Source organism: Pinus tabuliformis, chromosome 5_2, assembly GCF_031772625.1.
Source record: "Pinus tabuliformis cultivar Carrire ecotype Pingquan chromosome 5_2, CPIR1, whole genome shotgun sequence".
Taxonomy (NCBI): domain Eukaryota; kingdom Viridiplantae; phylum Streptophyta; class Pinopsida; order Pinales; family Pinaceae; genus Pinus; species Pinus tabuliformis.
In genome coordinates, this window is record NC_142306.1 from 962,323,459 (window position 1) to 962,346,988 (window position 23,530).

The window sequence follows — 23,530 nt, forward strand, 5'->3', positions numbered from 1 at the left end:
TTCGCGAGGTGGGAGCGCAAATCATCCCTACCGTCATATTTGTCTGGTATTCGCAACTGTGGCATCCCAAAGTGTAGGCGCATCATCCTTCGGCATTCGTGCCAGCTCTCATAGCTTCCTTGGTGGGTGCCCCATACGTGCGCGCATCATCCGCTCAGCCTCAGCAGTTCCTGCTGCAACATGCTGGGCCACAGTATCTGTATGGGGTTGTTGTAGCAGTAGTCCTTGGATCTGTGCGCTAAGCGCCCCAACACAGTGTTTTGCTCTGTCTGCATCCCCTGGAGCGCATCCTGTGCAACGTACCAAATCACTTTGCTGATATCCAACAGATCACCCTTCGTGATCGAGTCAGCGGTCGTCTTTGTGATCTTTACCTTTTTCGGGGAGTTGTTTCCTCAAGGTCGCGCGGTCGCTTGAGCTGTGTTGATGCAGAACCAGGGTCTTCGCACTCCTCTGGGTTGTCCTCTTCCCCAGTCTGTTGTCCCGTGGATATCTCTTGTTCCTCCTTAGGGTCTTGGGGTGGTGCGGTTGTAGGTTATGTTGCTGCTGCTGCATCAACCGCCTTCTATTGTGCAGCCGCTTCTTGTTCCTTTCGCCGTCTTTCAGCCAGCTGCGCGAGGCGCAGCTTGGTGTCCTCCTTTCATTGTTGCGCGACGATCCTCTCCATCTCTTCTAAGTCTGGAGCGCGTCATTCCGGAGGCCATGACTCCATTACTGTGAAGATGGCATCATCTGTTGCGATGAACGGAAGCTTCGTCCATGTCTCCGCATGATCCTTGCACGCCCGGATATACAAGTTATGCATATCTGCCTTGAATTCTGTTGCACCTTGTAAGTTGTTATGAACTGTGGGGGATATGCACGGCCTGCAGTGGATCCATGTTCGGATACTCACCTCCACGAACACCCAAAATACCTTTATCTCGCGAATCCTTGTCGCGTCTTTTGTAGCCTAGAGCGAGGTGTACCTCCTGCGGCTTTGGGTAGGTCGCCTTCCACATCAGGAAACTGGTAGTCCACTGACAGCTCTCCTGCGACCAACAGAATGGACAAGAGCACCCACGCATAGTGGAATGTCTTAGAGCTTGCAAGTCTTCTTCCTCCTCCTTTGGTGCGATGGTTTTGCCCTTTTCTGCAATCGACAATTTGCTGAACCATCATGGTGACACTTAGACTGGCCCCATCGTTTGCTTGTCTCTCTGTGGCCGCGGCGTGTGTGGTGATTTTGGAACTTCAAGCACAGCTGTAGTCTCTCCAAGCTCTTTAGGGGTCATATAGGGCTCCGCAGTAACTTCAGCAAACCGCACTCTTGTTCTTGCAGCCGACATCGAGTCTATACTTGAGGATTATAAGGGTAGGCGCTCAATGCTCTATAATTTCTCAATTCTCAAACAACCAAGTGTTGCCTTGTGGCAAGCCCTAGTGTTTATATAGCATCTTTTGAATTTGAATTCGACCCTTCCCCCCTCTCTTGCAGCATTAATGCATCCTTGGCGGCAGATCGTTCCAAATATAGGCTTTAATCTGTCTTAATTTCCCGTCGCCCACTCCTTTTTTCCTTAAATTGGACCTCTTGTCATGAACAGTGACACCAATGGTCACTTCCTTACCTATCAGCGCAGCAGTGCACCCCTTAGTACGCCGCTGTAAACCCTGTAACATGTCACCCCTATGCGCACCCCTGTTGTCGCGCATCTCCCCAACAGACTGTTTTATAGTCCCAAGCTATCTTTCAACTGTCTGGAGCGGTGAGACTATCTCCTCTCCGACTAGTCAGGTGGTCGCACCCCTTGGTGCAACGCTAGCACGCATCGTCGAAGAGTTCGCAGATCAGTCCTCATGGTCGTCACCACGCGCACTACTAGATGCGGTGCTCTCCCCTGATTTCCCTTCGGAGTAAGGTGCGGCCTTAACCATGGCATCTGATCACCTAGCTCGTGGCGATATTCCTCCAATCCATCCCTAGGGTTGTGCGCATCCGGCTATAGCTTTCTAGGTTTGTCGCTAAGGAAGTCTTCCTTTAGTTCCCTTTCCAACTACTTAACCTCCGCGTCCAGCAACATACTCTTCATTCTCAGCAGTACACTGTTTCTCTCTAGTTCGCGAAGGTGCGCATTCCCATGCCGAATGGCTTCCTAAATCCACTCATACTCTTCTTCGCGCGGCCTTGTGACTTCTTCATTCCGGTCTTCGCACGCGGTTCCTTTCACTGGTATTATTGCATCTAAGGCCTCCTGTGGAGGTTCTTTAGGGACACCAGTTCCTGCGTCATTCCGCAGCCTCGGAATTGACTTTGCAGCCAAGTTTTTGCATATTGCCATATATGCCCATTTGACCGCTGGAACGCGCAGGTCCCATTTTGTACATTGTATCTTCTGTCCCTTATTCATGACTTCGCGTACCTTGGTGAACGCTTCCTGTCTAACACTTGGTAGGGTGATCCTTCTTTTTTGCCAATGCGCCTCGTTTTGGTCTTCTATTTCAATACTGGTGCGCACTGGAACAATCTGTTTAGCATACGTCTGTACCCATCGGCAAAGGTGTGCATGCAAGTTGTTCTGCCCTCTACCACAAATCCTTCTTAGTTGGGGTCTTCCAAAACATACGCACATCCTCTTACTACAATCACACCAACTTCCAACGGGTCCCTGATGTGTATCCCACCACTTCGTGGGTGTAGCGCGTAGCGCCCATTTCAATGCACCAAACCGCTGTGGTTCAAGCACCGCGTTCTAAAATTCTTCTAGAAATTCTTCTACTGCGGATAGCCCCTCGTACACTGGTAAGTCGCGCACCTCTGTAGTTACATAGCGTAGTGATCTTATCAATGTACTGCAATTAAGTGTAGTCACCTCGTGCAACCGATTCTGCGATCTTTCAATTTCTTCATTTGAATCCAAGGTACATGAGCTATCGCGCTCCCACGAAATTCTTCCATCAGTAATTGGATTCACTGAATCTTGTTCGCGCGCAGTGATTTGATAAATGCAATCAATATCGTCGTCGCTATCTTCGTCACGTACCAGCTCAGTGTAGCACGCGCCTTCCACAGGGTCTAAATGTACGACCATGCACAACGCCTTCTTCTTGAAAATCATCTTGCGCTTTTTCAAATTAATAATTCCATTTATATCTGTAGCCCAATCAATGCCTAACAGCGCGGGATAGGGATTGTTGTCATTAACAATCTTTATTACCTCAAAGTCCGCTAGTGCGCTTGCACCTTCAATATCGACAGTGACCCCTTGCAGTCTCCCCATTGGTATAATTTTCTGCTAGTACGCCATTTGCAACTGAATGGGAGACCACTGCAACGCGGGCTTCCCCATTCGTTCCCAGGTCTGCTTCGGGAGTACATTTTCATCTGACCCTAAGTCCAGAATTACCTGGTCCATTTCGTATTCCCCTATCTACGCAGTCAGCCACATATCTCTTTCGATGCGCGAAGCATGCTTCCCTACTTTTCAGACCATGTGTGGTTCTCCAGATCCTGCACACCTAGTAATAAGTTCTTGTAACCCTTTTACCGCTCTACTGTCACGCAACAATTTCACACGTCTCCAGAAAGGTAGTAAGCATAGAAGGATCCATTCCTGCCTCTGTTTGATCCTGACTACCTGATGTGGAGGCCTCCATGAAGCTCTTTTTAGCTTCCATAAAGGTTTTCTTTGTGCGCTCCAAACCGAATTCGAGTTCCTTTGTAGGAGCCTTGCAAACCCAATGATCCTCTTCAGGTTGTTTCCCCTTACCGTCTCCCATCACACCGCCACTTCTAAGCATCATATTCACCGTTGGCTCTTCTTCGCGGGGTTCTGATCTCATCATCTACACATTCTGGGTAGGTGGTGGCTGAAGGACCCCTTTCTCGCGCATCTGTACTATCAACGTAGGACAATCTATCATCTCATGATCAAACTAAGAGCAGTACGAACACGATATTCTTGTCGGGTTTGTGAACTCGCAGGCATAGTGCCCCGGTCCTCCGCAATTATAACAAATCATCTGTCCGTGACCCTTTCTGGGTCCCATTCCTCCTCTTCCCCATCTGTGTCCTTGGAATTCACCACGCATTATCGCTGCGGCTGGATCCAAACCTCACGTCTCGGTCTACATTCTATAGGCAGGTATCCGGTCCATCATTAATTTATAACTCCGGCAGGTGCACTCGTCATGCCCTACTGATGCTTTGTTATGCTCTTTACCTGCAAAATGATACCCAAATATAGAATATGCGAAGAAAAGATACCGAAAACACAGAATAGCAATGATTTTATTATTCAGAGAGTAATGTTCACTTGCCTCTTCGAGGGGGCAACCTCCAATAGAGCAGAGCCCGACTACAAAATAAGACACGATGCTCCTCGCAAGGAGTCTCTATCCTTTATATATGACTCATACATGCAATACCACAGGCCAATACTGTGGGTTTTATTAATACCATCTATCTAATACTACGACCCATTTGCAACTAACTGTGGTTCCGTCATTGATTGCGGATTAACCACTTACAATTATTAATATGGGCTTTATTGACTCTTGACTATGACGTGATCCCATTACATAAATAAGGGGGTTAGGGTGGGACCCTAACATGCCCTCCCCCTTAAGACTAGCCTTGTCCTCAAGGCTGAAGCTGCAGAAACTGCTGAAGAATAGTGGTTGGTTCCCAAGTTGCATCTTCCAGAGAGGTGTCTTTTCATTTGACGAGGACTTCCTTAATCATGTGGCCGCGCAGTTGCTTGTCTCGTGTGTCTAGGACCTGTTCGGGTTGAAGCCAGATGGACCCTTCTTCGTCCAATTCAGGTAGACTGGTCTGAATTTTGCAATTGTTCCCAATCACTTTCTTGAGGCATGAGACATGGAAAACTGGATGGATTTTTGCAGTAGGTGGCAAGGCCAACTTGTAGGCCAATTCTCCAATGCGCTGAAGTACTTGATATGGTCCGTAGAATTTGGGAGAGAGTTTCTGACACCCCTTGTCTTTGAGTTATGTTTGCTTATATGGTTGGAGCCGTAAAAAGACCTGATCCCCTTCTTGAAATTGGCGCTCTAAGCGATGCTGGTCTACTTGTTGCTTCATGCGGTTCTGAGCTTGATGAAGATTCTCTCGAAGATGGGCGAGCATGGTTGCGCGGTGTTGTAGGAGTTGATCCACTGCTTGTACTTTTGAGCATCCCTTGAGATACGAAGTAGGTGAAGGCAGGAGTTGACCATATACTACTTCATAGGGAGTCATTTTGGTGGTGGCATGATAGTTGGTGTTATACCACCATTCAGCCAGAGGTAGCCACTGTACCCAAAGGTGTTGCTTTTCTGAAGTGAAACACCTAAGGTAGGTTTCTAGACATTTGTTGACGGCTTCGGTTTGACCATCTGTTTGCAGATGATAGGAAGTACTGAGTTTTAGTTGAGTGCCTTGTATTCTGAAGAGTTCCTGCCAAAAATAACTGGTGAAGATCGGGTCGCTGTCAGACACAATAGAAGTGGGCATGCCATGCAATTTGAAGATCTGATCCATGAAAGATTGAGCAACCAAAGTTGGTGTAAATGGGTGGGGTAGGGCGCAGAAATGAGCATACTTCGACAGTCGGTCCACAACCACCATGATGACTGACTTGTTCCCTGACTTTGGAAGACCTGTAATGAAATCCATAGAAACCTCCATCCAAATTGATGCCGGAATGGGCAATGGTTGTAATGTGCTTGGTGTGTTGACGGTTTCCCCTTTGTGGCGTTGACAGACATCGCATTCTGCTACGAAAGTAAGGATGTCCTTTTTCATGCCTGTCCAAAAAAATGATCTTCTGGTGCGAGCATACGTCTTCTGAAAGCCCGAATGTCCTGCAATGGGAGATGAGTGCAATTCTACCAAAATGCGACTTTTGAGGGTGGATGTTGGTGATATTACGACTCTGTCCTTGTAGCGAAGAATATCATCCTGCCACGAGTAGCCCTTGGTGGAATTTGGATCTACCTGCAATTGAGAAATGAGTTGGGAGAGCCCGGGGTGTGAAAACCATTCCCTGCGAGCCTCTTCAATCCATTCTGGAATGGGGAGGGAAATTGCTAGCAGAGTACTTTCCTCCTCAAATTGGCGAGATAATGCATCTGCTACACTACTGTCTTTCCCTTTCTTGTAAATGATCTCATAATCATATCCCAGCATTTTGGCTAGCCATTTATTTTGTTGTGGGGAGGATAGGCGTTGCTCCAAAAAATATTTAAGACTATGATGATCTGTGCGGATTTGGAAACGTCGCCCCAATAAGTAAGGTCGCCAGGTCTCGACTGCATGTAAGATGGCCATCATTTCCTTCTCATAGGTAGATTGGCGCAGATTCCTCCCACTGAGTTGTTGGCTTGTGAAGGCCAACGATCACCCTTCCTGCATTAAGACCGCCCCAATACCTGTACCCGAAGCATCACATTCAATGACAAAAGATTTGGTGAAGTCAGGTAGTGCTAAGACTGGAGTGGAACACATGGCATTTTTTAGAGCTTTAAAGGACTGTTGTGCTTCCTCATTCCAGAAGAATGAATTTTTCTTTAGGAGTTGGGTGAGGGGCTTCGCTATGCGACCATAGTTGCGGACAAATTTACGATAATAGCCTGTGAGACCCAAAAATCCTCTCAAGCTCTTCAAGGTCTTAGGTTGAGGCCATTCCTGCATTGCCTGGATCTTTTTGGGGTCCACCTTGACACCTTCACGCCCCACAATGTGGCCCAAATACTCTACTTCTGCCATGCCAAAAGAGCACTTGGACATCTTGACAAATAATTTATGCTTGCGGAGCAGTTGCAAGAGTAGATCTACATGCTGAAGATGTGCGGCCCAAGTGCAACTATAGATGAGGATGTCATCGAAGAAGACAAGGACAAATTTCCTGAGATATGGTTTGAGAATGTGGTTCATAAGGCTCTGAAAAGTAGAGGGGGCATTACAAAGACCAAATGGCATGACCAGGAATTCATAATGGCCTTCATGAGTTCGGAAAGCAGTCTTGGGGATGTCGACTTCCTTCATGCGAATTTGGTGGTAGCCTGAGCGAAGATCCAGCTTAGTGAAGAATTGAGCCCCATTGAGTTCATCCAGCAAATCATCAACCACCGGGATGGGAAATTTATCTTTGACTGTCAACTTATTGAGGGCCCTGAAGTCGGGACACATCCGCCACTCCCCATCTTTCTTGAGCACCATGACCACTAGGGATGAATAAGGACTAATGCTGGGACGAATGACACCTGCTTCCAAAAATTCCTTGATGATTTTTTCTATTTCATTCTTTTGGGTGAACGGATATCTGTATGGGTGCACATTTGGGGGTTGGGCCCCTGGAACCAAGGTGATGCTATGATCATGTTCCCCTCTCGAGGGTGGAAGCTCATGAGGCTTGTCAAAGACCGGCAGATGGTTATTTAAAATCTGTTGCATCTCAGGATGAATTGGCAGAGGCTTGGTTTCGACTGCCTGGATGGCATTAAATTGAGCTAGAACTCCATGATTGCCCTTTTTTAACAATTTTTCCATCCAATGCGAGCTGATGATAGAGGGGGCTCCCGCCTGGAGTCCACGGAGGGTATGTGTGTAGTTGTTCTGCTTAAAACTCATATATAACTCCTGGAAATCCATTGTGATTGGCCCAAGAGTGCGGAGCCATTCAGCGCCGAGGACAATGTCGCAACCCCCCATGTGTATGGCAAACATGTGAGTTTTCAACTGATAATCCCTCATTTGAAGTTTGACATTTTCACAGCGGCCTTCACATTTCATTGTGCCTCCATCCGCAATTTGAACTTGGAAGTTAGAAACTGCTCGTACAAAACAATGCACTGCTTCTGCGACTTTTTGATGGATGAAATTATGTGTACTTCCACTATCAATCAAGACTACTACTGGGCGATGTTTAATAAAACCTTTGATTTTGAGAGTTTGAGGGGAAGAAATCCCTGCCAAAGCATGCAACGAAATAACTGGTTCATCAGAGACATTGTCCTTTTGGTTGTCTTCTTCTAGCGGCTCATGTTCCTCCAGTGGTGGATCTTCCTCTGTTGAGCTGTAGTCAGTGGCATCAATTTGAAAAAATTTGGGCTCCTTGCATTTATGACTTGGGGAGTATTTTTCATCATAGTAGTAACATAGGCCTTGCTTTCTTCTTTCGGCCATTTCCACAGGTGACACCTTTTGGACCTTAAGTGTTTGAGTCGTGTTGTGAGCCTGTGGGGGGCGACCTTTAGCGGAGAAATTTGGGCGACTGTATTGGGCTGCTAATGCACGTTCCTTATCAATACTGCAGTGGCCAAATCCTCAAAATGTCAATGCGGCCAAAAGTCCTGCGAAAATTATACCCCGGTATAGGAACCCTTCACAACGACTCCGATCTGGGGGATCTGAGAGATCTGAATGGCGGATCTGATGTTTCTGAAGACTCTTAACAGAGTTTTACTCCTTCCTTATCAATACTGCAGTGGCCAAATCCTCAAAATGTCAATGCGGACAAAAGTCCTGCGAAAATTATACCACGGTATAGGAACCCTTCACAACGACTCCGATCTGGGGGATCTGAGAGATCTGAATGGCGGATCCGATGTTTCTGAAGACTCTTAACAGAGTTTTACTCCTTCCTTATCAATACTGCAGTGGCCAAATCCTCAAAATGTCAATGCGGCCAAAAGTCCTGCGAAAATTATACCCCGGTATAGGAACCCTTCACAACGACTCCGATCTGGGGGATCTGAGAGATCTGAATGGCGGATCTAATGGCGGAACAGACTGCTTCTGCGGATCTGATGGATCTAATAGATCGGAATGGCTGATCTGCGAACTCGAGACTGCGGGACTGATGTCTGCTGCTGCTACACCCCTTTGCACAAGCGGATCTAGAAGAGATGCTGTGTGATCCCCTGATAGAAAAGGGAACTAAGGTCTTGAGGAGTGTCAGGTGCTACAGATCGCAATATACATAAGGGTCTGGCAGTAGTACTCGGCCCAATGTTTCAGGGCTCTAACTAAGGAGGATCGACCGTACCCTTAGCCGTACAACCCGACTACCCTATCGTACGGGCGAGTAATCTCCCCGAGTGTTGTTCTCGATGTACTGTAGCCGCAAGACGGCCGACGGTTTATCTATGGCGAGGTTTCAAGGGAGCCTAGGGGGCTTCCGATATACCCAGAGGGTACGTGGAAGACAATCCGTGCGCGGTTCTGTCTAATGCACTACTACTCGAAGGGGTACCCACAGGGGTTACAAGGGAGTCCAACAGACGTGACCACGTCTTGTATTTCCTGCGTGCATGCCTCCCCAAATCCGTAGGTTTATGTGCTCAACGACAGATCCCGTGGTTTAAAGACGTCGGAACACGTCTCTAGCCAAAAAAAAATTGCTAAGAAATGGAGATCCCACCGGCCCTGGAAAGTGCTCTGATACCACTTGTTATGCTCTTAACCTGCAAAATGATACTCAAATACAGAATATGCGAAGAAAAGATACCCAGAACACAGAATAGCAATGATTTTATTATTCAGAGAGTAATGTTCACTTGCCTCTTCGAGGGGGCAACCTCCAATAGAGCAGAGCTCGACTACAACATAAGACATGATGCTCCTCGCAGGGAGTCTCTATCCTTTATATATGACTCATACATGCAATACCACAGGCCAATACCGTGGGTTTTATTAATACCATCTATCTAATACTATGACCCATTTGCAACTAACTGTGGTTTCGTCATTAATTGCGGATTAACCACTTACAATTATTAATATGGGCTTTATTGACTCTTGACTATGACGTGATCCCATTACATAAATAAGGGGGTTAGGGTGGGACCCTAACATGCGCAAAAATTACAGAAAAGTTGTTGCAATGTTTACGTGTACTTCTACAATAAATGACAGTTGTCAGTATTATGCTTTCCTCCTATCTGACATATTGCGCACCACAAGGCAGGTGCCGCGCTGGGCCTTACTTGTGCCTCCGACCTCAGCAGCATAGGTCCTCCCATTGCCAAGTAATTCGCAAACACAGGGCAATGATCCTTGTCGTGGCCCTCTCCCTTACACTTAATGCACCATACTTCTTCGCGCACTTCAGGTCGCGTTGTTCTTTCTTGCTTCAGGCTCTTCATTTCTAAACACAGATTCTGCAACTGCACATGAATCTGTTGGACTCCCAATGCCGGATCCTGTATTGGTGTCTCATGCAACCTCATTGCCATCTCTAATGCCTCAGCTTGTGTGGTCAACTTCTATTGTGTAAGCGTCATTCTCAAATGGGGTGATAATGATGCTATAAACCAGGCGCGGTGTTGTGCGTCCGTCAATGTCATATTCGTTTCGTGAATCATACTTTTCAATCTTTGATCCAAGTCCCAGGGGGTCTCGCCCGAAAGCATCATGCTTTCCTTAAGTCCGATAATCAACTAGGCCTCTGATTTCGATCTGCTAAACTCCCTATTCAATGCGGTCTTCACTTCCGTGATCCCTGTGTTCGGGTGATCATTAAAATATTTGATATACCATGTCAGTGCGCGGTCCTGTAGTGCGCTCACCAGGGTCGCCTTTTTGATGTTATTGTCTACTACACCATGCGCTTCCCATACTACATGTACCACAAACCAGAATTGATTTGGATCTTCGTTTCCTACTCCCTTGAACACCGACAGTTTAATTGTGTTTGCCATACTGAACGGTGACGGTCGTGGAGGTGGAGTGGGTGGAGAATTGGGGAGAATGGTGAGGTGGGTGGCGGTGTGGACGGTGGTGGCAATCGTGGGATCCCCTCCCTTATCAAACTTACCGCGCTCCTCAGTGAAACTGCCGCGAATTCTTCCGCGCTTTCCCTTCACGGTGAAATCAAAGGACTATCCTTTATTCCTTCGCTATCTAGATTTCTATACGATCTTCCACTTCGTGTAGTCCCCAACATTAATTTACTCGCATAACCCGTTTCTCACACAACAACATTTTAATCCAAGTATTCAAAGATCTGATGTACTTACCTCGCGGACCCTTGAGAAACCTTCTCTCTGCTTTGTTGTAGCTGACAGTCGTATCTACCGCGAACTCAGTAATGAATCCTCCTATAACTCGATCCAGCCAATGATCTATAGCGCGTGTGATTTTATCCTCCGAGGCTTCTAGTCTATGTACTAACTCTGGAGTCCACGCTATTGGTTTATCCAATCTGCACCTCCCTTAGCTGTCTGCTAACTTCGCAATCCACTCATACAGCTCGACCGAGAAAGACACGAAGAAAATTTCGTGTACTTCTGTATACAGGTAGCGATCTAACCACTGTTCCTTGGATATTCATGGATTCCTGTTCTCCTGTGTCGCGAACTCATGAATCTTGTTAATCAACCAGTCTTCAACTTCTTTCTTCGTTGGATTCCAACGTTCCGACATCAGACATCCCTTAGGTAGATCCCGGTCCCGGCAATGGAACCATTTGTTGGCTTGATGGGGCCTGACCCAGGTTTAGTCGTGAGTTAGCCGAACAAATCCCTAAACTACCGGCCCTTTCGGCAACAGTCTGTGGAGCGCGGACTGAGGTCTCACCCGAGGTAGTATGGGAGGGTGCTGGAACTAGGTTTCCGCACCCTTGGGATGTCTTGATGAGTTTAGAATGTTCGTTGCCCAAACTTGCGCACTACGCTACCTCCGCGGAGCTGTTTATCTAGTGCGACTACCTTCACATAACTTAAATGAAGAGCGCGAATACTCCTTACTCTTTATTGTGCTTATTATTATAGATCTTAGATTAAATTAAGTGGGCCCAATACTTTTATTAACCATTCAACATAAACAGGTATGCGCACAATCATAAAACTGTAAACAGATGCATAAACATAGATACGGGTACACAGATACAAGATATTTAGAACCAACTTATCTCTTATTATCACTTCTTCAGTTACAATCCCAACTCCTACCCAACGCACTCAGCTGCAGGGGTCCATGCACACAGCTGCAGACTCTACTAGGCCTCCGTGCACTCAGCGGCGTAGCCTCTATCTACTCCTACGACCCAGAGTCGAACTCTACAAACTCTCTATTATCACAACTTGCTTCTCTACTCCATTGCTTCCCACAAAAACCTATTTTACATCTTAGAGCCTTGCTCTATTCATATTATATCTTATTTCATTGTTTATCTTCCATGGGTGATGACCCACAAAACATGAAAATTTCTGAATCTACACGTCAAAAATCCTACTGCAATCATTGGTTTATCATCTCCTACTTGTTTTACATTCAACAAGTTATTTACTTATTTAAATAGCGATGAAAACACTATTGCAGACTACACATACATACAGATCATGAACTGAAATAGAACGAGACAAATACACAAGGGACACCATTATCTTTGGACAATCGTCCCCAGAAAAACCCAATGCGGGAAAACCGGTGCAACAACTCTGAGGGTTTTCTATTATTAAGCAGTAGTTATGAATACAACTCTGGATGCCCTCTCAGCAATCCAGTTACAGAGATAAAAATATACTAGCAGAAACCTAAGTGAGATTATCTCACTTCACCCGACAAAAATTCTCCATTCCAGCAACTAGACTGGCTGTCCCTGGCTACAACTGTGTTGCTCCCTTGCAGTAGCTACTTGGGCCTGCGTGGAGCACACTGGGACACTGTGCTGTCTCCTTTGCCTCCTGGAGCTCTGGTGTCAGCCTTCTTGGCTGATCCTACTGCTCCCCGGTTGAATTTGGATTTCTACTAGAGGGTGGCCCTACCCCAGTGCTGGAATTGCGTGAGCCTTCTTGGCCCAGCGTCAGTCTCCCTGGGTCTGCGTTGCCTCCTCTTGTGTCTCTTTGCCTCTCTCTGTTGTGTATTCGAGGTCCTAGAGAAGATCCTCCAACCTCAATTATCCCTGCCCCTCTGCTGCAACAAATCACTTGTTCGATTTTCTCAGCAAACCTCGCCCCAAACAACTCGAACTTACTGATCTCTCAAGTGTATTTCCCACTGACCCTCAAGCCTCCTCTTATACTCTTCCTGATGATGAATCAACAGTCGAGATTAAGTCCCTAATCAACGGCTAAGATCAAAACAGACTTGATCCTCGTCACTTAGAAGTTTCTCACCCATATTCTTATTAATACACATTAATATTTTTTTTTTCTAAGTTTAGACTTAGGAACCCATTAAAAATATTAATTATTTTAATAACTCCTCATCCGGGTGGAATTTCTCCAAACGGTTTTTGGGTCTTGGAGATCTCATGTATTCTAGCCCCTCCACAAAATTTCGGAGCTAGAGCACATCCAATGCTACCCAAAATCAACACAAAATGTCAAAGAGGCTCTTAGTGGAGATGAAACTTCTTATTGGAACAAAGTCATGGATGAAGAAATAAAGACCTTGGAACATTACCAAACCTAGCATTTGGAGGAGTTTCTTGAAGGAAGGAAGGTAGGCCAGTAGATGCAAATGAGTGTTTAAGGAGAAGTCCAATGAAGCAATATAAATCTCGTTGTTAACAAAGGGGTACTCTTAAGTTGAGGGTGTTGATTATGATGAGGCTTTTCCCTTGATGACCAAAACAACCTGTATTAGGTTGATGTTGGTGCTAGCAATTGCTTATGATTTGGAAGCGGAGAAAACAGATGTGAAGACCACATTTTTCAATGGTGAGCTCAAAGAAGAAATCTCCACAAAGCAACCAGAACTTAGAAGGAAAGGATTTATGATAGAAGGGAGAGAAGACATGGTGTTTCGATTGAAGATCAGTATATGGATTGAAGCAGTGCCAGGACAGTGGTACCAGTAGTTCAACAAATATGTTGCTGGACAAGGCTTTATAAGGAGTGATGCAGATCATTGCACTTGCTTCAAGCAACAATATAATCACTTCATTATTCTGGGCTTATATGTTGATAGCAATTTTGAATAGTCACAATAAAAAAATAATCAAGAAAACCAAGTCCCAATTGTCATGTAAGTCTAACATGAAGTACTAAGTTAAGTTGCACTATTTCTTGGGAATTCAAATGAAGAAAGACAACCAAAATTGGAAATTGTAGAACATGACTGACCTTTTTAGGATGGATAAGTGTAAAGCAGTTTGCACCCCATCTCAAGTGGGATCGTGTTTGTCCACTCACATGAGTCCTAAGAGCAAACAAGAAGAAGAGGAGATGGCAAGAGTTTCATGTGTAGTGTGGTTGGTAACCTTATATATGTAATAGCATGTACAAGACTAGATATCACTCGACAGGTTTCAAGGGGATATTTAGGTACATATGGGGCACTAATGGCTATGCTATTTGCTATGAGAAAGAGCTAGGCAAAAGCCTTCAGCTGCATGGGTTCGCTGGTGCTGACTGGGCAGATGATATGCACAATGGAAATTCTACTGGTGCTTATGTATTTATCTTGTTTTGAAGGAGTTTTGAGTTGGAGTAAGAGGAAATGAGTGGTTGCCCAATCAAGTATTGAGGCAGAGAACATTGCAGTTTCTTAAACAACCAAGGAAGCCGTTTGATTGCAGAAATTATGCAGAGATATTGGGTTTGAATAGGGCACCATGCCTATTCGTTGGGACAGTCAGAATGCAATTTCTTTGACAAAGAATCCCAAATTCATGTCAAGGCAAAATTCCACTATATTAAAAGGCGATGAAATCTAGTGATGTAAAGTTTGAGACTAACAATAATGTTACAGATGCTTTAAGGCAATAGATGGAAAGAAATTAATGGGACAAGGTGGGGAGCCAATCTTGTTTGAAGTTATTGTTCCACGTAGCAGATCTGACTTTTCTCTGTATCAAAAGTATAGTTGGCATGGCCCTTGCTTTCAGAAAGAATAGAATTGCATAACGCATTCAGCATTTTTGAAATTTGGTAGAATTTGGATTTAAGTCGAACTCTGCCTATATGTTCCACAATTTACTGTAATTCTTCAAATTTTATCTGATAAATATCAAGAAACATGATCGGAAAAGTTATTTTCTCCCACCATTATTGATAAAGGGGTTTCCCATACAGACGCATTAGAAGTCTCAGACTCTGAGCTTTTTCTTTTAGATTGTCATTCCCCGCCCCCCCACAATGTGTTAGGGTCACTATCGGATTTTAATGACAGCCCCAGCCTTAGGATAATTTTCATTAGATATTTCTGGCCCTTCCTGTGAGCATGGCCATATTGTGAACTTCATGTTGAATTTATATTTTGAAAAACAGAAAGATAATTAAAATGGTGACATTTGCATCTCATAAGTGGAAGATTACTTTGCCTGCTATAGAGCAGTGTTGTCAAACTCGGCCAGTTCACTCAGAATTAGCTGATTTTGACTCAGGTTGGTGACAAAACAAGTTGATTGGTCAGATGACTCCACAGAAGACATGTCAACAACTGACCTGGTCCGAACATAATGACTGTCAAGTCAGTGTTAGTGTTATAACCTTATTTGCCATCCTAAGTGTCTACCAGAGAGATATCCTCATGTCACCTTGCTGAAGCATCGTTTTTCTTCCCTTGGAAACAAAGATTAGCAGGTTCATCACTACCTGTACATTGACAAGGAGCGATACATCGCTCTTTGCCTTACTGCAAGGGGCGATGATTGCTTAACGCCCTTCAGCGGCAAGTGATAACCTGGTCAAGCTTCTAGATTTACTCATTGTCGAGATGATCAGTTTGAATAGGTTTGAATTAACTCATCTAATGGCTTGGGAACTCATATTGGACTCTGAATTTACCAAGACCTAGGGGTCTAGATTCATCCTCTCCTCTCCTCACCAAGTCTATATAATGAAGCCACTCGAGAGAGAGAGGTAATTACATGCTGAAAAATCTTAGAGAGAGCTTTCTTTCTACCATAGGCAAACTCATGGCAGCAGAGAAGCTCTCTCTAACATTTTTGAGCAGCATGTGGTTACATATCTCTGTCCGTTAGGAATGACTTCATTATATAGACTTAGTGAGGAGAGGAGAGGATGATTCCAGACCCTTATGTCCTAGTGAATTCAAAGTCTAGTACGCATTCCCAGGCGATTAGATGAGGTAATTGAAAATTCAAACCTCTTCAAACTGATCCCCTAAAAATGAGCAAATCTAAAAGCTTGACCAGGTCATTGCTGCTGAAGGGCATTAAGCAATCATTGCTGCTTGCAGTAAGGAAAAGGGCGATGCATTGCTCCTTGTCAGTGTACAGGGAGCAATAAACCTGCTAATCTTTGTTTTTTTAGGGAAGAAAAGTGGTGCTTCAGCAAGGTGACATCGTGGGACCCATTTTAAAACAAATGAACTATATTAAATTTAACCCAAAAGAAAATAAAAAAATTTAACCTTATATTACATCTTCAAAAGCTTCCCTTGCCTCATTTGTCAGCCATTGCTTTCGTGGAGAGAGCTTGCAGATGAGATGTTGAGTAAACCTTCCCTACTGTTGTAGCTGATTTGGAGATGATTTCACAGAGGAAACCATTTCTGTCTGAAAATAACATATACATATTTGTACAGTTATCAGCAGAACCCCAGGATCCTATTTATAATTTTAGCGTATGCCCCTGGAAATTATGCTCTACTGTGGTCTAACCTGAGGATCAAACTTGCAAAGCTCAATGCCTGTTAAATGACATTACAGGTGTGATAATGAAAGGTTCCAGATATTTTATCCTTAAAATGTAAAACTATCTTTAAATTTTTTCTGCTTTAAATGCCTTAAGAGGAAAACAGAATCTGCAGAAATAAATATTATAGTTCTCCTCTCTTGAACAACCCACAATCTAAAGAAAAGCATTGTTCTTGTTTTAGCAATTGACAGAGTGCATTCGAAGCAATCTTGGATTTCAACTGTTCTCTTCTCCCATCTGAATCCTTGTTGATGATTTCTGGATCGACATTTCCTAGCAATCAATTTAATCTGGGTTGAACTTCAGTGGTGAAATTCCAATTCGTTGATTGGATTTTTAAGCGTCATATTCCATTTGGATTTCCTGGAAGGAGGTCTTGTCATCTATATCTGTACTTTTATCATTGTCGAGATGATCAGTTTGAATAGGTTTGAATTAACTCTTCCCTGCAATTTGAAAGCAGAGGAAAAGGGCCAATTTTTATAAAATAATATTAAAGAAGGGACTCAACACACCAAACTTGATCATTGACAACCACTCTCTGGTCTCTTTCAATAAAAGAACCATGGTATAAAGCCATAAAGTTCAAATAAGTTCTTACTTTCCTAACTTTATTAATCCCTTTTGCATGGTGAATCGTTTCTGCTCTTAAGACATTACATCGTTTACACTACCCCGCAGCAACAATAACATGCTGCACAAGCTAGTAGCCATGGAGCTTCAAAGCCTACGATGGAGACTCTTTTTCGACAGCCAGGATCAACACTTGGTCTAAAGACGATCTCCCATACATAGTCAGGGATGCTTACGCAAAGCATTGAAATAACAAGCCATCTCTTACAGTTCAAGCTGTATTGTGTCTATTTCCCTCTTACATAGACAGCCTGAACCTTTCTAGCTGTATTGTGTCTAGGACTATTTCCTTCTTTCTTAGAGGCTGTAAAGCTCATTGGATTTCGAGTAAAATTGATAAAAGCCAAAACACTATGTGATTTGGATAAACTGGAAATATGTATTTGGGATTTCTGAAGCTGCACATTGGGTCGAGTATCCATATTAAATCATAAATGCACCTAATGCATGGATTTGATTCAACACACGCTTGGTGGGGGCGGGGGGCAGTGCACACAACTCAAGTTGTAGAATACACCTTCATTTTTTGTTCTTGGAACTATACAGGGAACCTACTTAGCTTAATGGGTATTTGTTTTTCAAATCAAAGAGGTTTTAACTACTTCAGTAGGATTCCTTTGGTTCATAGGTCTAACACATGGAATTCAGGCATGTAAAATCAGCCAGCATTCACACCATTATTAAACACAATAGCACAACCAAGCTCAGGCAAACAAAATTAACTTTATATGAAGGAGAAGAAAGAGCAACCAGGATGAGTATTACCAACAGTTGCAGAGTCATATGTAGTGGGAACACCAGGCAAGGACGGTACACTCCTAGACCCCCTGATCACAGTCCTATCCATGCCATCGCCCACAAACATGAGATTAGTCTTACTGGGAGGAATCCTAACGATCTCCTCATAAACCCCAGCCTTGATACGTATCACGAATCTCCGCTCAGAATAATCCGGTGCACTGTTCACCGCTTGTTGAATGCTCATGGAGGATTCATCCTTGGAAACAGTAACGTCGGCAACCAATTCATTTACCTCTGATACACCCAAAATTTTATTGAAATGCTGGGAATAATCTGCAGTGCTAGATAAATTCAATGATCTCTCTGTTTTGGGAGGCCTCCATATGACCATATCCTTCCCATAAGTATCCAGAGCATCGACCATGCTTAGAGCATTGCTAGTGAAGTTCATAACTATAATGAGTTCTTGCATGGATCTTCCCACTGCCTGGGTAGTATTAACATATTTGAGAGCCGAATTGCAGTCACTCTGATGACTCAGCGCTGCGCTCATCCAGATCTTAACGTTTTTAATATTCCTCGGGTTCAGCTCCTGAGTCTTGCTCTTGGCAATATATCTTATAGCACCCTCCAGGAACTCCAAGCAGTCGTTAACGGCGCCCGTGAAATTCCTGTTATCCGAAGTAGTGAGTAGCTGTTTAGAATGAAGATAACTTTGTGTGGTGAGGTCCGATGAGAGAACCATGGCTGCACCAATGATTTCCTCTGGCCCTGCATTTTCACTAATATTAGAATTGGCCTGCAGAGATGACTTGCAGAAGTCCGGGTACTGTGATGCCTGGCACGCTAAAACTATGCTATGGCTGGTGGAAGATTTCTGAACTAGGAGAATTTTACGGCCACTGCCAGCTGAGAGATAATTAGCTGAGGAGAGTTGGGCAGAAAGCGTGAGGAGGATTGTGATTAAGCGAAGAGAAGCCACGATATTAAACCCCCTCATCTTGTTTTTCCCCTAGCCTTATATGGTTCTCATGAATTGTTTTATATGTAGAATGAGCGCCTGGGCAAATATATGAAGATGAATCTGCTGTCCGTGAAGTGTTCGAATGGTGCAAGGATCAGAGAGGTGTATGGAATGTCGGGGAATCTAAACGGGGCAGATTATCACGAGAGATTTAATGACAAGATATTAAAATACAGAAGCTGACAGTTGATTCATTATTATCTTTTTAAACTATGGATATTTGATTACGGAATCTCTCAGTGAAAAAGTTGTTAATTCATGATTATGTGTTTAAGATGTGGGGATATAATTACACTAGAACAACATATGGAATCGACTACCGCTCGGAAAAATATTTACTTCTATATTATCTATTTATGTTTGGGCTATATAATAATAAATACATTAATAATAATTTAATATTTTTTAAATTATAAAAAATCATAAGCCATTCGATATTAATATTATTATGTTAAAATATAAATATATAATTACAATATATAAAATAATAATAAACAAAAAAATTGTAAAACATTTGGTTGAGTTGGTTTATTTTATTCATGGTAATATAGAATGACAATTTTATCCCAAATGTTTTATAATGGAAAAAATAATAAAAAATGAAATTAAATGGTTAGTTTTCAAATGATTTAGAGAAAGGGAATGTAGTTTCTTAAAGTTGGCAATTCAAAAAGAAATATATTTATGATTATGATGATAAAGGTGATAAATAAGAAATATATTTATGATTATGATGATGTGTTTAATGATTTTATTAGAGATTATTTGAAATTTTTAGCATTTTATTTTCATGTTTAAAACTTATTAAGAGTAGTGTTTTAAGCTGACTATGGTTTGTTGATTTAAAAAGTTTAGTAAATTGGTCATATGATAAATGTTTTGAAATTTAGATTGAATTTGACAAATATTTTGAAATTTAGATCAAATATGGCTATAAAATGTATAATCTAAGAAAAAATGTTTTTCATCTTCAACCTGCTGGATGTTGCAAAATAAACATTTTTATCCCGTGATATTTTCAGAATTAACCATTGCCCAATTTCACTATATAATGTTTAAAATATTTTAACTTATTTAATTAAGAGTAATAAGCATTGCACTCTATTTGAAGTCACAAGTAGCATCCATTTTTTAACAATTTAAACAAACACGTTAAATCATCTTCTTAAAATTGAGATTATAATTTCTTTACCTAATTATGAAATGCATTTGAATGTGAAGATATTCAATTTTATGACGTGAACACAAAATTCTTCCAATAAAGAAAAGCTCTTAAATAGGATTATGCCACAACCTCACTCTTTAGTCCTCCAATTAAAAAAAACTCTTAACCATAATTATGTCCCAACCTTACTCTCCAATCTCTTGATAAAACCATAAAACCACCACTCAACTTTCATCTATTTTACCTATTATCAAAAAAATACAAAATTTCAAGATATATTTACTAGTTAAAAAAAATTACTTATGTCAAAATAAAATTATACACCATATTCATATTAACCATTAATAATAAACAAACAAACAAACAAACAAACATCTATAAATCACTGGTCTCAAAACACACTAAACAAACGCACATCATTAACATATTTAATTAACCATTAATAAATAAAAAAACTTACCAACCTTCCTACAAATTACTTGTCTCAAAAAAAATTACCCGTCTCAAAACATACGAAGCAGACACACATCATATTTAACTAACCTTTAATAAATGAGAAACCTTGCTTCTGGAATTTCAAAGGAAAAATCGCAATCCATTTTGGTAGCAAAATAAATCACAGCTAAAACATTTCCCACTGAATGAGATTTGTTGCAAATTATAATTCAGCGGCGATGTTTGAACTTTGAGTAGCACTAAGGCTTTGAGAATATAGGTTTAGCTATTTAAATAATTATTATTAAATACATTAAAGGACAAATGGACCCCTGTGTGGGGTATATAGTTCAAAAGTTTTGTATCGCCAATCCACGTGGCTTGATTTAATTGTTATAAAGACTTGATTTAATCGTTACAAAGACTTCCGTTGTGGGAATCTTGTTGAGCGCGTTCGGTGAAATACGAAAAGAAGATGTGGGTTAGATGAATGTAATCGAAGTGGGGTCATCGTATCATGTCCCTTTAACGGACTTTTGAGTCGTCACGTTATCTTGTCGCTCAAGAAAATTGAATATGAGCGTTATGATGGGACAACATTACATCAAAGTCCAACTTCAAATTTTAGTGGGTACGCTTTATCTTTCACATCACTTTGAAAAAAACTTTCAGATTTAAAATTATTATTATTATTATTTATATAAAAGTAACGAAATTATATTACGTATATAACTTTTCCAAATTTAGTTTTTTATAAATACTTTTTTCATTAATTTTTAAAAAATATATATTTTATAAATATTTGATTTTGATGTTGTTTTAATAATTTTATTTTTTAGATTTGTTTATGTTTTTTTAAGATAAATTTATAATTGAGAAGATAATTCATTGTTTTATTTAAGTAGAGTTTTTTATTGAATTTTAATTGTATTGAGTAATTAATTATTAATGGTGATTTTTATTGAAATATTTATATATGAAAAAAGAACTTCATTTACATTTAAATAAGGAATTAAGTTAATTCAAATCTTTTTCAAAAAGGATATTAGTTTACACTAACTAGTTTAGTAAAGATATATGAATGCGGGAAAGTATTTATTGGATTTTCTACAAGGCTTTCTTTCTTGTCTACAAGATCATAGATTTATGGTCATGCAATGAAAACCAAGATGATTGAGTTTTAGAGTATGGAAGACAAATCAAAGATATACAATATCCTTAATAAGCAGTTGTTATCATTGAGCCCAAATTACATTTAGTCAAGCTTTCTATAAGAGGTCTCTTCCACAAGTCCATACTCATATGGCCATTAAAATTAAAAGACAATTGAGAATCCTTATCATTGAGCTAGCCTTGAATTGTGTAAGTCAATTTTTTATGGCTAATTATTCAAAGTTTGTGAATTTCGTAGCTCATGGGTTTCCCTTCTTCCTTTATTTTTTCCTCTCTTCATATTCCTCATTTATTCCTTTTCTCGGACATAGTAGATTTTCGAAATGTAAAGCATGAAGCTCTATTACCTTGTCCATTTCTTTCCATTCCATGTCCTCAACACTCATCCCTATGTATTCGACCCCTTAATACTTGGCATTGTTCTATGTTCCATATCCTCAACACTCATCCTTATGCATTCACCCTTAGGCTTGGCACTCCTTTGGATTCCATGTCCTCAACACTCATCCATATGCATTCACTATTAGGAATTGGGATTCCTTTGCATTCCATGTCCTCAACACTCATCCCTATGCATTCACCCCTAAGATTTGGCACTAATATGCATTCCATTTCTTCAACATTGTTCCTATGCATTCACTCTTGAGATTTTACGTTTCTTCAATCATAGAAAACCAACATCCACAACCTAAACTTTCACTTCGTGCCCATTTCCTTTCCCATAAAATTGCATCTACATCTACTATCCATTCCATTCCTCTACCTCAACCATGCCTCTACCCTTTGGATTCCTTCATTTCCTCCCTTTACATCATCCACATCTCTACATCTCCACATTCCTAATGTGGGATGCAATGTGCAACAAAGTTCACCTCTTTTCACACGTGCCTTGCTTTGATTCTTTGATCCAATTAGCAAAGTTGACATGTCATGGAATAGATCATGGCAACAATTAAGTGCCACATGGACCATTCGTTTGAGGTGAAAACTATACGTTATAACTATGTAGACACAAAGTAGTTCACCTCTTTTCACACTTGTGCCTTGCTTTGGTTTTCTCATCAAGTTAGCAACATTGACATAGGGACAATCATGACATGACATGGAATAGGCCATGGCAATGGTGAAGTTCCACATAACCATTCATTTGAGGTGGTAATTATAAGTTATAAGTACACAAACACATAGAGTTCTAATTAACAAGGTATAAGGGTGATAGATGGAATTTAAAATTTAGCATATGATGTAGGTGTGATTAGCAAGGATAACATAAACTAGGCATTTCACTTGACAACAAAAGGAGTTAGTATTTTCACGATAAATACTAAATAATATCATTGCACTAGAAATGTGGAATAAATGTTATCGACAAAATATAATCAATAGGGTTTAGTAGGAGTATTGATAAACCATTGTTGTAGCTTATAAACCTTTTTTTGGGTAAGTTAAATGTTTCATTGATGATTCAAAAAATTACATAATGTTTTTTCAAGAGAATTCTTTCGGCAAATCACATTCCAGATTTTTTTTGGCTGATGCATTTCGAACCACTAAGTGTGGCTCATCTTCAGGATTTAGTGGTTTGAAACATGTCAGAAAAAAAAATAACTGGAATGTGATTTATCGGAAGAATTCTCTTGAAAATCAATATGAATCATAGAATTTTGCATTCTGAAAAATTACATAATATCTAAAACCCATTGTCTCTAGCGTGCCACTTGGGAAGCCATACTAGAGATAGAAGAATATAGATGGAAGTGAACCAAAAT

General features: G+C 41.6%; 1 protein-coding gene across 1 annotated transcript in view; it reads right to left on the reverse strand.

Annotated features, from left to right (window-relative positions):
• The window catches only part of LOC149162486 (putative pectinesterase/pectinesterase inhibitor 51), a 42,018-nt gene extending 22,869 nt beyond the window's left edge, over positions 1-19,149 (reverse strand). Inside the window, exon 1 of the mRNA XM_089437290.1 lies at positions 17,989-19,149. Within this exon, the coding sequence (XP_089293416.1) occupies positions 17,989-18,964 (976 nt within the window). The 5' untranslated portion in view covers positions 18,965-19,149. The remainder of the gene's footprint in view (positions 1-17,988) is intronic.
• Between the last annotated feature and the right edge of the window lie 4,381 nt (positions 19,150-23,530).